The sequence below is a fragment of the Podarcis cretensis genome, assembly GCF_951804945.1.
Source record: "Podarcis cretensis genome assembly, chromosome: 7".
Lineage (NCBI taxonomy): Eukaryota > Metazoa > Chordata > Lepidosauria > Squamata > Lacertidae > Podarcis > Podarcis cretensis.
Window position 1 is genome coordinate 32354880 of NC_137176.1, and position 14832 is coordinate 32369711.

Below are 14832 nucleotides of genomic sequence, written 5' to 3' on the forward strand. Positions count from 1 at the left end.
GTACAGTGATTACCATTCATAGTGGGCTTGCACAACCTATGCATGTCTGCTTGTACCCTCAAGTTGCAATCCTGTGCCTACTTACCTAAGGGTAAGTACCATGGAATTTTGCATCCATAGGATTGTTTGCTTTTTAAGTTGTAAATCCAGTAATATGTTTGTGTTAACATTTTCTAAGTTTGCTGAGACACAGCTGAATAACATATACAAAAATACATCTTTGTTGGATGACATGCTGAAATATTATTTGATTGATCAAATAATATATTAAAATAAGTATTTTATTTAACCCTTTCTTCACAGTAAATAAGGAACTCTGGGGAAACTAGATAATTCATTGCTGATAAGATAATGATTTATATCTGTTGAACTACTAATTTAAAAATATTTGATGTTCAATGCTGATGGAATATTTTTATATAGCAGATGTCAAAGCGAAAGATGATACAAAACTTAGTGGCAGTAGTCTTCTATGTTTTGCTTCGGACAAAGTTCCAGTTCACTCACTGATACATTACTCCAGTGCAAAGGAAGAAGGGTTGCAATCAGATATCAAAATAAGGAAAACATTTCCAGACTGGGGCAAGGGTTGCCTATGTGGTGCCCTCTAGATGTTGCTGCAATTTCTAATCCCTGATCTGGGACTGATGGAAGTTGTAGGCCAACAACATCTGAATGACACCATGGTAGCAGTATTCTTAAGAGGGTTTCTTCTCCATTCTTCAGAGAGTAGCTGGAGGTGGGGAGACAGAAAAAGGTCCTTAATCTCAGGGTCGTGGGTTCGAGCCCTAAGTTGGGCTAAAAGATTCCTGCATTGCGGGGGTTGGACTAGATAACCTTTGTGTTCCCTTCCAGCTCTACAGTTCTATGATTCTACCCAGTGCTTTTTTTCCTGGGGGTACGCAGGGGTACGCACACCCTTAAACATTTTGTGAATCTTAAGTTTGGCCTCATTGAGGGGCAGTATTTCAGTATGAGTAGGAAAATGAGAGTACCCCTAAACATTTTTTAAGAAAAACACTGATTCTACCAGAGCTTTTCATAATACTCTGACAGCTGATGCTTAGGTTCAGCTTTGAAAGTATATGCAGATGTGGGAGTAACCCCAAATTTTTAAGATTCTGTATTTCTGAGTGAGATGATACGCAGGTATCAAAGTAACTCCTATGTCTGCAAATACATTCAGTGATCAGTCTAGATACTGGTCTGGGAAATACAACAATTCACTTTTCTCGGTGGCAGATGCAAATGCCTGTTTTTCTGTCAAGGCTACTTAAAACTCGTATTCTCTAATTTGACAAGTCCTCGATGCAGAAACCAAGTGTCACAATATCAATACACTAGGAGTGCAATCGTGTGCACAGCTGGGATGATTAAATCCTGTTGAAGTCAGTGGGATTTAAGCAGCATATGTGCACAATTGCAGCTCAGATTATTAAAAACCATGTTGCATAATGCAGATATGTGGTTAAGCAAAATGTATGATCAAACATGATGAAATTTGGACTAGAGATTGTCTGATGTGAGGCTACATATCAAGTGGGACCAGACTTGGAGCAATGGAACTCTGTAAATAAACCTTCAAAACTTACCAACCTGCACATTTTACTAGCCTGCTAAAAGGCTAGTAAATGGCTAGTAAACTAGCCTGCTAAGAGGCTAGTAAATGGACCAGTCATTTGATTGGTTTTGCAGTGGATTTAGTATTGATTCCTAGGCAGGTGCCAATAGGATGTCTGGAAATAGTTAAGTGAATGTTTCATTTCCTAATTGTTTCATTTACAATCACACTTCTTTTATTATATGAAGTAGTAAATATGTATTTTAATATATTTTTCAGGCCATGGAAAAACTCCAAAAGATGCTGCTTCTGTTCGAGCTACTCATCCCATACCTGCTGCTTGTGGAATATACTATTTTGAAGTTAAAATTGTCAGCAAAGGAAGAGATGGGTAAGGTTTGAGTGCACCTTTGTTTCAGAAACAATTTAATTTATACATCTATTTCTGCTAAAACAATAATTTAGTGTTCATGTTGAAAAATGTCCAGATTCTACTTTCTGTTCACATCTGGTAAAAGTAGTAGATATTTAATCAAGCTCTCTCCACATGTTTAAAATTTAATTCTAGTAATAGATTTTAGAGTTGCAGACCCAAGTTTCCACAAATAGTCTAGAGAAATCAAATTCTCGATTCACTTTTGGCATGAAAGGTTACAATTGAATTTTAAGCAGACAATTCATTTTCATTGATAAGTATTTACTGTAACAGTCTGATGGAGTCCAGAATTGCCTGAGTTGTATTCTTTGCTGGCCTTTATGAACATAGAAACAGCACCTGGGCACTCCTTAGAGTGTTAGTAAGCAGAGTATAGTATTCTTCGGGTTTCCTTTCACTGTGATAATATTTTAGTGAATTTAGATGTTGCCACTCGTTTTAAATAGTTTACTGCAGTATAGAATGTGAAAATTCTGATCTCTCTGATTGGAATTGATATGTCTTACTCTACAATCCTGCTTATCTAGCATGCAGAAAGTTAATATCTAGGACACAAATTGATCATGGCTTTCACAGATTGTTTTGGTGGCATCTTTTTCTGGGGCACTGATGTTGAAAAGTCTCAATTGCTACCTGATTTAAAGAACCAGTCTTAGAAATATTATAACTGGAGTGCAGAACTGAAGTTGATAATTCCAGCATGGGCAACAATGAGTTTCAATTAGTAATTGCCTTTGGGAGAATCTCAAAGAAGTAATCTCGGAATAAGACTTATTCTGACTAAAAGGCTCTCTATGCCGATAAAGCCATTCATACCGCAATGTTTTAACACCTTAATGTTTTGCATTGTTAGAGTCAAAACTTGCATCTGTGGTGGAGGCTATAATATGAAGTAGCTGTTTTAGATGAATTTGGAAGACCTAAGGTGAAGTAGGGACGCGGGTGGCGCTGTGGGTTAAACCACAGAGCCTAGGACTTGCCGATCAGAAGGTCGGCGGTTCGAATCCCCGCAACAGGGTGAGCTCCCATTCTCGGTCCCTGCTCCTGCCAACCTAGCAGTTCGAAAGCACCTCAAAGTGCAAGTAGATAAATAAGTACCGCTCCAGCAGGAAGGTAAACAGCGTTTCCGTGCGCTGCTCTGGTTCGCCAGAAGTGGCTTAGTCATGCTGGCCACATGACCCGGAAGCTGTACGCCGGCTCCCTCGGCCAATGAAGCGAGATGAGCGCCACAACCCCAGAGTCAGTCACAACTGGACCTAATAGTCAGGGGTCCCTTTACCTTTACCTTTAAGTTGAAGTATGGGTCTGGTGACTATGGTCGATTCCAGATCTTCCTATCTGCAAAATTTGAACAGATAGGATCTGTTGCAATGTGGTTATGATAGTGGTTGAGGGTGTGACAATAGGTTTGGATTGTAAAGTGCTGTATGGATAACACAATAAGCACCAACATATACCATATTTTTCGTCCTATGGGACGCACTTTTTCCCCTCCAAAAATGAAGGGGAAATGTGTGTGCGTCCTATGGGGCGAATGCAGGCTTTCGCTGAAGCCTGGAGAACGAGAGGGGTCGGTGCGCACCGACCCCTCTCGCTCTCCAGGCTTCAGGAAGCTATCCGCAAGCCTGGGGAGCCCGCGGGAGTTCCCACAGGGCTCCCTAGGCTTGCAGATAGCAGCCTGCTGCCCGAAGCCCAGAGAGTGCAGCGCTGCACGCCCTGGGCTTCGGGCAGCCTTCGGCAAGCCTGGGGAGCCCCGCGGGACTCCCAAGGCTTGCGCACAGCAGCCTGCAGCCCAAAACCCGGGGAGCGGAGCGGAGTGTGCCCCGGGCTTCTGGCAGATATCCGCAAGCCTGGGGAGACTGGTGCGACTTTCTGCGGGGCTCCCTAGGCTTGCGGATAGCAGCCTGTTCTGGGGGCTGGGGTCGAGGGAAGCTTGGGCTTCCCCTGCCCCAGCCCCGCGCCTGGGGGGGAAATATTTTTTTTCTTTATTCCCCCCCCCAAAAAAAACCTAGGTGCGCCCTATGGGGCGAAAAATACGGTAATTCACAGCTTTTGTAGATATGGGCGAGTGCTAGAATATTTGAAAGTCAGTACAGTCATACCTCGTGTTGCGTCCGCTTCATGTTGCGTCTTTTCACGTTATTTCCCGCGGCAACCTGGAAGTACTGGAATGGGTTACTTCCGGGCTTTGCTGCATGTGCAGAAGCGCTAAATCATTCTTCGTGCATGCGCAGAAGCGCCAAATTGCAGGCACAGCACTTCAAGTTGCATTTCACATTATGGGCGGGCCTCTGGGACGGATCCCGTCCGTAACATGAGGTACCACTGTATGGCAATGCTGATTTTGGACTTGGATCTTAAATATTAACTTTGGTTAGCCTGGATTCAGTGGGTATACCTGGTCAGTTTGCTACCTTCCATCCTGTATTTGTCAATGGTAAAACGGGAATATGTTAACTACAGTGGTACCTTGGTTCTTGAACAGCTTAGTTGTCGAACAAATCAGTTCCCGAACAACGCAAACCTGGAAGTAAGTGTTACAGTTTGCAAACGTTTTTCAGAAGCCGAATGACCGATGCAGTTTCCGCTTGAGTGCAGGAAGCTCCTGCAGCCAATTGGAAGTCGCGCTTCAGTTTTTTGAACGGTTTCGGGAGTCAAACCGACTCCTGGAACAGATTAAGTTCAAGAACCAAGGTACCATTGTATATCAAAGTAGCATTAAGAGGCTGAATTATGGATATATTTTGAAGAGTAGAATTATTACTGAAATGAATTTCATGTTCCTATAGTTTATTGCATTTATCTGAAGAAAATTGATTAATCAGACATGAATTGCCATAGTGATTGTATCTAGAGGTATACTTGATCAGCTATTGGAGCTTGATGTGTCTCATTCATGCCAGTTTTTATGTAGCTAACAGTATTGGATCATAGACTGTGGGTTAGGATCTGGGAAGAACTACACTCACAAAGGTTCCTGATGTTTTCTACAGCTTGGTAGAAATTGTAATAGGTTTGCCTAAAATGCCTTGTAATTGTGTAATCCTGCATGTTCACTCAGAAGTAAAACCCACTGAATTCAGTCTGTCTTACTCACAAGAAAGTAGGTGTAGGATTTTAACCTCAGTAGTTTAATTTTTACTCCTTTTTATTGTCTCCTATTCATTGCATTTCACAATGTCCCTATACTTCCAAGAGGTATTACATAACTTGTTTTCTTCATGCTGGAATATGTTCCCTTGTTAGGAAGAAGCTCCTTTACTCTTTCTCTTCTTCCTTAGCTTGTTTTCTCTTAAGCTATAGCCTTACCAGCTAACAGTCCATGTCTGATGATGACACTTTATCTTAGAAATGCTGACATGCTGCATTTCATTTGTGTATTGATCTTGCTGAGACATTAGGCAAGCTCTTTGAGGAAAATGCAGAAAACCCTGTTTAGCTAACAGGGTAGTGGGGAATCAGAGCTTGATGGATAGGGATGTTGGGGACCCTTAATCAGCTTTTCTTCTCCTGAAAGTATCAGTTTCTGTTGTGGATATTGAAAAAATAAAGTAACAAGTGGCTTTGTGCAATTTTTTCTTAGTGTTGGTTTGAGTCCCACTGGGTCTAAAAAAAAGTTACAAGAAGAAATAAGCTTTCCATTTCCCCTTCCTGTTTGTAGTATAGCCTACTACTTTGGCCAGTCCAAAGACCATTTTGGCCAATCCATGCCCATCTACCAAATCACCTGCTATTGGGTTACAAAAGCAGTGTAACCAAAATGCAAGTTTTTTCTCAATATTGTTCTTTTCACATGCATAGAAACATCCTGCATTTGCATTGGCCCAAGTTTACAGAAGCCAGTCCAGATTGCTTACACCACAAATCTAACTTCACACCTCTCAATGAAATGTGTATCTAGTACCTGTCAAAAGAGCATGTGTGATATATTGTGCTATATAAGAAAATGACTGTTAAGTTGTCATGCCAATCCATACCTCTTTAATTCAATAGTAGCAAATAGATTTTCTTGCAATGTTGCTGTTTTGAAGTGGTCATTTGAAATTCAAAAGGGATAAACTTTTTTTTTCAATATTACAGTTATATGGGGATTGGGCTCTCTGCTCAAGGTGTGAATATGAACAGACTACCAGGTATGATAAGAAATCATTGTTTTGTTTTAAAACATTGCTTTATTCCTGTGAGATGCTGATCAGTACATCTTTTTTAGATACTAATCCAGATAACCTGTAAAAACCTTAAAATCCTGTCGCTAGCATTTTGTAAGTTACGCCCGCACATGTGAGTGTGGGGTTTGTAAAAATGCTCTCCAAGCAAGAAAAATACTCCAGCTGACACACCCGTCACTTAATAAAGTTATCCAAACCTGATCCCACCCTCAAATAGTTTCTTAAATTTCCCTCCATAAGCAGTGATGGGAAGGTTTATCTTTCTCCTCACCCCAAGTTTCATTTCAAAACAGTTTTTATTTTCCTCCTCCTATCCACATTCCAGGACAATTCTATATATGTCTACTTAGGGGTAAAGTCCATTAAGCTTAAATGAGCTTACTGAAGGTGGTGCTGGCTGAAAGGCACTTTCCCCCTCCTCCCAATCTAGTATCCCAACACTTCATGGTTTCATCCTCTATCTCTGCATCACCTATTGCTGCCCCAGGCTTTAAAACATACTCTCTCCTCCAGCCTAACAAATATGCTACCAAACACTCAGAAGTCTCATCTCTGTGCTTCTTTGTATTGCTTGTTCTATGATAAGAGGCCTTTGGATTTAGCAGCTTGCTGCTGCAGCTCTAATGCTACTTTGTAGTTCTTCTAATACAGCAAAGCATTTATACTCTAAAATTTCATAAATATGCTGAAGTGCAGTTTTATGTTCCAAGTCACATACCCATATATTTCATGTTCTTAAAGTAGTAAAGTAAGTTTTAGCTTGATAAGAAGATAAATATTGCATTACATCTGAATTTCCTTCCAGCATTCCAATACTCTTCTCCTCTGCTTGCCCCCCAGCCCTGAGGTTAAACTGTGTTTCCAGTTTATGCATAGCCTTATGCTTATTTTAGGCATATGCCCATGGCTTAACCTTTTTGAATTCAGTTGTGTTTATTTTCAGATGCACCATCTGATGTGCTACAAAGCTAAATGCTACATGTTTTGTTTTAAGGTTGGGATAAGCATTCATATGGGTACCATGGAGATGATGGACATTCATTTTGTTCCTCTGGAACTGGACAACCCTACGGTCCAACATTTACAACTGGTGATGTCATTGGCTGTTGTGTAAACCTTATCAACAATACCTGTTTCTACACAAAGAACGGACATAGTTTGGGTATGAAGAAGAGTCACTGATAATTAAATATATATCAAGACACCTAATGAAATGGTGATAGCACTCTTTCTAAATCTAAGGTGTTAAATATTACTTTGTTGTTGGAGCTCAGCACTGAAAGAAAACGTTAAAGAAAGTTTAAATACTGTTTCCTCAGTTCTAGGAGGACACTTGTCAGGGCTCTTGTCAGTAGCTCTTTGAGGTTTAAAGTAAAAAACAAATTCTCAAATAAGCTACATATTGTTGCCATCTCCCTAAAACAGATGCTGAAAGTTAACTGTTATGTTAGTTCGTTCCTTGGCAATACAGGTTTCTTAACAAGTTTTCCTGTAAACTGTGTAAACTATGATTTACCTGGTAAAACAGGAGTTGATAACCCCCTTGCCAACTCTGCATCCCTGTTTTTATTGCCTTTTTATGTTACATTATCATAGGTACACAAAATACTCTGCCTGCTTCTTAACAGCATAAGAGTACACCTAAGTAAATTCTAAAAAATGAGAATAACTAACCAGTAATGTTTCCTGTCCTCTTGAGATCTAAGCTGCTCAACTTAGATTATATGAGCACTGAGTATGTTGTATGATTAAAATACATTTTTCTATGTGACTGTGGCAGCACAAATCTTAATTTATGTCTCTTGATTACAGGTATTGCTTTCACGGATTTGCCGGTAAGATAAACATACTAAAAAATTCAATAGCATTCCTATGTAAAATACACATTTCCCTGCTTGTATAATATGTGTTTTTCCTTTTTTTTGTATTTTAAAATGACAGCCATGGTATCAAAACAACAATTTGCAATTGGAACAAATGTTTCTCATTTTTACTGGAGGTTTTTATGAAACTTCCAATTTTCACAAGAATATTGGCAAAATGCTATAAACATTGCCTTCCATTTGGTGTGTTAGCATTGTGTTAGCATTTATGACTTTTGATGCTTCAGCAAATATTTAGATTACATAGGAGTCACAAGTATGGGGACATAGTTTAGTATCAGAGCTCATCCTTTGCATGCAAAAGGTCCCTGATATAATCTCTGGCAGCAGAAGGTAAGACTTGGAAAGACCTCTGTTGAAACCCTAGAGCAGTGGTTCTCAAACATTTTTTCTCTAGGCCACACTTTCAGAATAAAAATTTGCTCATGCTACACCAATTTTTTTATTGATAAGAAATACATTGGAAAACAAAAAGAAACAACTCCTAGCAGTGCTTGATTTATAACATAGAACACAACTGCTTTTTAATATGATCATGGGACATTCAGAATGTATAAAACAATGCAGCTATGTACGAACATTAATCATTCCCAAAATATAATTATAAATGAGTACCTTAAGTATATATTCAAACTCAGTGAGAGGTGTGAGCTTGCTTTTGCGGTAATCTCATTTATATTCAGTCTAATTTGAGCCAAACTCTTGTCTCCTCAACACAAAGAAACCTTTCTCTTTTCTGATTTTTCATATTTGTCAGTTGAAAATCCCTGTTCACAACAATATGTTGTGGAGATGTAGAATAATAGGCAATGCTCTTGAAGAGAGACGTGAATACTGCTTCTGGTTGTGTGTATATAAAATTACTTCTCTACTAATACTATATTATGCTAACACTACATTGAAATGTTTAAATATTTCTTAGATTGCCCTTGGTTCTTCCCGCCACACTTGCCATCCTCTTCTGCCACACCAGTGGGTGAGAACCACTGCCTTAGAGCATGGGTGGGGAAATGTGATTCAGTTTTGTTTTCTGCTGGTGGCACTTGCAGTCATTTTGTTGCTCTGTATATCCAGTAATCTGCATTCATGCCAGTTTAAAGTACATTTGGATTTTGAGAGATTAAAGTATGTATTGCAATTATCTCTTGCAGCCAAACCTGTATCCTACAGTTGGTCTTCAAACACCAGGAGAAGTGGTGGATGCGAATTTTGGACAGCATCCATTTGTGTTTGATATTGAAGACTATATGCGAGAATGGAGAACCAAAATTCAAGCTCAGATTGACCGATTTCCTATAGGAGATCGGGAAGGAGAATGGCAGACTATGATTCAAAAGTAAGCATTTGAAGATTATAATAAGTCCTTCCTAAATTTCTATTCAAATTTAAGAGATTTGATTAGTCTCTTCAGTCTTAGAAACCCTAGTCTGCATATATGTAGTTGCATACTTTTATGTCAGTGGAGGTAAGTTTGCAACACCTATTAAACTGTGTCATTTGTATTTGTCTGGTGACATTATCTCCATGTAGAACAGTGTTTCTTCTTGTGTAGTGAAGGGGCTAGAGAGAGGTACTTGGATGTGAAAGCAATGCCTACTGGTAACTGCAATAGCTTTTTCTCTCAAACTTCAGCAATGCAAAAATCATCCCATGCATCTTGATTTTTTAAAATCTGTGTCATGACAGTCTCCTTCAATATGTGTAAATTTGGATTAAGTAATATGAGAAGGAGCTGTTACCTTTTGTCAATCAATGATTCTAGGTCTGCTTCCTATATATAAAACAATTAAAAGACTTGCACACTTTGTGTCACACCAGTATCTGACAATAATGATAGAATGATGACATGCACATTAATTTCTGATTCAGTGCTATCAGTTTATGCTAGATTGTGCCAGTTAAACAACAAAAGCACCTGATAATATCTCTTTTTGCTATAGTAGTAATGATGCCACCATACAAACTTCAAATACTGTTGCTTTTTGTCTCTTGAGTAGCTTCTGAAAATCTTGGCCATGTGCATATAATTAATTGATTGATATATTTATTTGCCCTCCATTTTGTATGGACATGGTGCTCCAGTTCTTACTCTGTTTCTGCTTTGGATGAGGAAGGGAGGAATGATACTGCACATGTTCTCCGTTCTGTAAACACAAAATTAACATACCATTTATCAGCCTATTTCTACCTTGCAGCTGAAGATGCTAAAGTTTGCATCAGCAACCTTAAGTGCAGCTTGTTTGCCCCTCCAGGGAACTGCTGATTGCTCCTCTTCTGTGTTAATATCCAGAACTGCCTTAGGTTTCAGAGGTTAAGAAATTTCCTATGCTCAGTGCTGCTTTGTATGCCTAAATTAAATATTTGATTTAGCAGCAGCATTAAATCACTTAACTCTTCTAGACTAGCTCCATTGTCTTGAAAAGGAAGTAAGAGCAGGGGGTCTCAGGGTTGTTACCTTGGCCACTCTCATGTTTTGTATCTTCAGTATCCTGGTAACAAGCAGCCAAATAAATGTGCTGCGTACTTAAAATATGCATAAGCATACATGTTTCATTTGAAAACATGAAAAAGTGGTAACTCTGCATGGGAATTGCTTGTTTAAATTAACTTGTAGAGCTAAAAGTGAATATTAGAATATTATCCCAGGATATTTCATAATGTAAATTTACCAAAACCACTTCTCAAGGATTTTGAGTTCTTTGTTTGAAAAGTTGCCTCCAGGCTATGTATTTACTTGCATATGTTCACTTTTTACAGGATGGTTTCATCTTATTTGGTACATCATGGGTACTGTGCAACAGCAGAGGCCTTTGCTAGATCTACTGATCAGACTGTACTAGAAGAATTGGCTTCCATTAAAAATAGACAAAGTAAGTCTGAAAAATACTGTAATTTGTTTTTAAAATTCATTTTTATTGAATTTTCCACTTCAACAATCCAATCAAATCACATTAAATATTCCAAATTATACATATCAAATAGTCTGAATATTTTCCCAAATTATAAATTTTTAATAGGACTTCCCATGCTTCAAGTTCAGAGGGTTCTGGTCATCTCATACTTCTACTGCTTTTCATAGTAATTTCCGATGGTTCCTCTAATTCTTTCTGTTGTTGACCTTCATTATTTCACAGCCTCTGAGTTGTTCCCACAAGCAAGTTAAAACAAACAATGATGTGTTTCTATGTGGATTTTATGTCTATGATTCCCCTCTATAAGTTCGCAGCATCTCACACGCTGGTGTTTCTGCCGAATCAATCCGAAAGTCTTTCCGCTGCTGGCAGCCACCATCTTCACTCAGTTCCGATAAAATCAAATCTAAGCATCTGCTTTTCCCAGACCGGTTGCATCAAACATTAGCCTTTCCAGGGGAAATTTACCAAATCAAACTGGAAACACAAATATAATGACATATTAAAGGCTCGCCTCCCCCTATGACGATTTGAAATTCTGCAGCCTGGTCTCGACTTCCAGTCATGGCGGATTTCCAAATTAAAAGTGTGACACAGCTCCCACGTAGATTCCAGGAAACTGTCCAAGGTTTTTTAATGTCTCTCCAGCGATTAATGAGATTCTGCTTCTATCTGATGTCCACACATTGGAGAAACTTTTATCCTCTTCCAATCAAATCAAAGATCAAAAGCCCTAATTATATAGTAGTAGTATTTCCACACAGTTTATATATTTAGAGCCATATTATATTAACAAATACAAAACTTTCCAATCTCGCTTGTTATAGTTAATGTAAACGGTTCGGGGGGCGGGGGTTGCCAAATAATATAATAAAGCAAAGTACAGTAACAAGAGAGGCTTCCCCCTTTTTGTTCCGTTCCAACATACCAGCTTAGATGTTATGAAAAAAACTGTAATTTAAATGTTCAGATAATTTGTTTTCTTAGTGCTCCTTGTTCAGATTTACAAAATAATCAGCAGTTAGTGGTCACTGTGTTCCATAGATGATACAAAGAAAAAAGGTTATCTAAATATAATTAGCAGGGCTGCCACCTGATAAAACCATGATTAAAATTAATTTATTTAGACTTTAATAATAATAATAATAATAATAATAATAATAATAATAATAATAATAATTTATTTGTGCCCTGTCAATTTGGCTGAGTTTCCCCAGTCACATATTAATGCACTTGGTATGAGTGCATTTTTAAAATACAGTGGTACCTCGGGTTACATACGCTTCAGGTTACATACGCTTCAGGTTACAGACTCCGTTAACCCAAAAATAGTACCTTGGATTAAGAACTTTGCTTCAGGATGAGAACAGAAATTGTCCTCTGGCGGTGTGGCAGCAGCAGAAGGCCCCATTAGCTAAAGTGGTGCTTCAGGTTAAGAAGTTTCAGGTTAAGAACGGACCTCCGGAACGAATTAAGTACCGTATTTTTTGCACCATAACACTCACTTTTTTCCTCCTAGAAAGTAAGGGGAAATGTCAGTGCGTGTTATGGAGCGAATGCCTATGGATGGCGGGGGGATCTGCTACAGTCGTGAGCAGAGGATCCATGGTTCCCCTTCCTTCCCTCCTCCGTGGCTCGCTTTGAAACAGCAAAGCGGGAGAAGAGCCGCTGAGTGGGGAGGAGAGGGACAGAGAGCCTGCTTGCTTTAAAGGAGCAAAGCGGGAGAGGAGAGGAGCTGCTTACACGAGTGTAAGCGGCTCCTGTCCAGTTGGCTCCTTTAAAGCAAGCAGGCTCTCTGTCCCACTCTCCTCCCCACTCAGCTGGCTAAATAGCAGCAAAGTTTTTCAGCAAGCCGGGGAGGAGGGAGAGAAGCAGAGCCTGCTTGCTTCTCCTCTTATACCCCTCTTCTGCATTATTAACAGCATCCTTCTCCCCCCACCCCACGTGTGTTCCTTGTCCCTTGAGTGCTTTTCCTTCCCTCCCCACTTAAAACGTGGTTACAAAGCATGGATCCACATGGATCCTCAGGATTTTTGCATTGGGCTACCCCAAACTCACCGTCAGATCACATGTCTGTGGCCACAGCATGAACCACAAAAATCATACATCCACTGTTTCGTTTAGAATATTTTTTTTCTTGTTTTCCTCCTCTAAAAACTATCCGTGTGTTATGGTCGGGTGCGTGTTATAGAGCGAAAAATACGGTACTTAACCCGAGGTACCACTGTACAGTAAACCCTCAGTATATGCTGGGGTTACATTCCAGGGATTACACTTAAAGCCAAAATCACATATAGTCAAAGCACATTGGATGCAATGGCAAGTGGGATTGCCGAAGTGTCCCATCCCCCCCCAACTTCTGCCCCTTTTTTAGTTGTTTCTATTTCTTTGCCAAGCACGTGAACATATTGACAGATGTATAACTTGACAGTTTAGCCAGCAAAAGCTATTCCACAGTTGAGAGGTCATCAATAATATTTTCTCTTACATTCCTATAAGTCTTTGTCCTACCAGTTACTTTTGGGTTTTAGTGATTTAGGCAACAGTCCTAAACTAACTTACTTGAGAGTAAACCCTATTAAACTTAATGAATGAGATGTGCTTCTGAGTATAGGATTGCGCTATTAATCATTTAAAGCAATAGTTAATACATATATGAAATTAACTGATTATTGAACTTAAAGGGACTTATTTCTGCAAAACATGCTTGGGGATTGCTCTTAATAACTTTCAGTCATGCTAATTAACTAGTCTTTACCTTAAATTAGAGTTTCGCCTTATAATTGGTATAACAGAATATTTCTCTTGATATGCTATGGTGCAGTTGTCAGAGTTTCTGAAGGGATTCTTTGCCTGGCTGCTTCTGCTTGTTATTATTGCTGTTGCTGTTTTTTATTATGGTTTGTTTGTTTGTTTGTTTGTTTGTTTGTTTTATTTATTTTGTTCTTTGAAATCTGTAAGCTATTTTGTAGGTCTCCTTTCAAAGGCAGGATTTGCAAGTTTTAAGTACTAACTGGGTGTGTAAGAAAGATGCAATTTTGTAGTTGATTTGATGATTGATTGATTGATTGATTGATTGAATTTATATACCTCCCTAAACCTGGAGTCTCAGGGTGGTTCACAGTTGATGTAAAGTATTTGTTGCAAACATGTCTAGCAAAATCTGGTGAAAGTTGAGGACTTTTAACAAGAAATGTTTACATAACTACATCAAGGGTGTGGAGCTATATCAGGGGTGCAGGGATTCCTCTGCTGGCCAAATTTGACAGGTGAGTAGGACTACACACATCTGTCAATCACCTAGTGTAATAGTGACATCAGATGATAGACCACTGTCGGGTGATCTCCGTAACCACAGCGTAGCTTATGGATGGGTCTCTTTTGAAGGTACTCTCCCAGCACCATTCAGCTGATGGTTGGTGGAAGCGTTGCATTTAAAGAGACCTGCTGCATTAGACAATGTGGGTTGCATTGAAAGAGCTTGCTAAAGCAGAGGGGAAATGTACAGTTCTTAATCTGTTTCTTCTTTTTCTCCACAGGAATTCAGAAACTGGTTTTAGCAGGAAGAATGGGAGAAGCCATTGAAACAACACAACAATTGTATCCAAGTTTATTAGAAAGAAATCCTAATCTCTTATTTGCTTTGAAGTAAGTCTTAAAGTAAATTGTTAGTACTGTAAATTGCTGGCTTATCGTTGGGAGTTTATGTGGACACCCTTACGACTTTCAAGCATCCACAGTAGTGAATGATCTTGTTGCTTATGTTAGTGCAGTGAATTGCAAAAAGTTACTTTGAGAATTAACTTTTATTCCTCAGTCTTGAGAACCTCTTAATTTAATTTAATTTTTTAAAGAGCACAGTTATAATCCT

At 39.1% G+C, this 14832-nt stretch overlaps 1 protein-coding gene and 1 long non-coding RNA gene across 3 annotated transcripts in view; one reads left to right on the forward strand and one right to left on the reverse strand.

Moving 5' to 3' along the window:
• Nucleotides 1-14832, forward strand: part of RANBP9 (RAN binding protein 9) — a 28246-nt gene that overhangs the window by 4319 nt on the left and 9095 nt on the right. For both annotated transcript variants that reach the window (XM_079983890.1, XM_079983889.1), the window contains exons 2-8: nucleotides 1841-1952; nucleotides 6078-6130; nucleotides 7161-7328; nucleotides 7979-8001; nucleotides 9201-9385; nucleotides 10807-10919; nucleotides 14501-14609. In XM_079983890.1, the coding sequence (XP_079840016.1) occupies nucleotides 1841-1952; nucleotides 6078-6130; nucleotides 7161-7328; nucleotides 7979-8001; nucleotides 9201-9385; nucleotides 10807-10919; nucleotides 14501-14609 (763 nt within the window). The remainder of the gene's footprint in view (nucleotides 1-1840; nucleotides 1953-6077; nucleotides 6131-7160; nucleotides 7329-7978; nucleotides 8002-9200; nucleotides 9386-10806; nucleotides 10920-14500; nucleotides 14610-14832) is intronic.
• LOC307220207 lies at nucleotides 8477-9162 on the reverse strand. Its single transcript, XR_013840771.1, has 2 exons — nucleotides 9020-9162; nucleotides 8477-8936 (listed from the first exon to the last, which is right to left on the reverse strand). It is a non-coding gene; the product is annotated as an uncharacterized lncRNA (long non-coding RNA).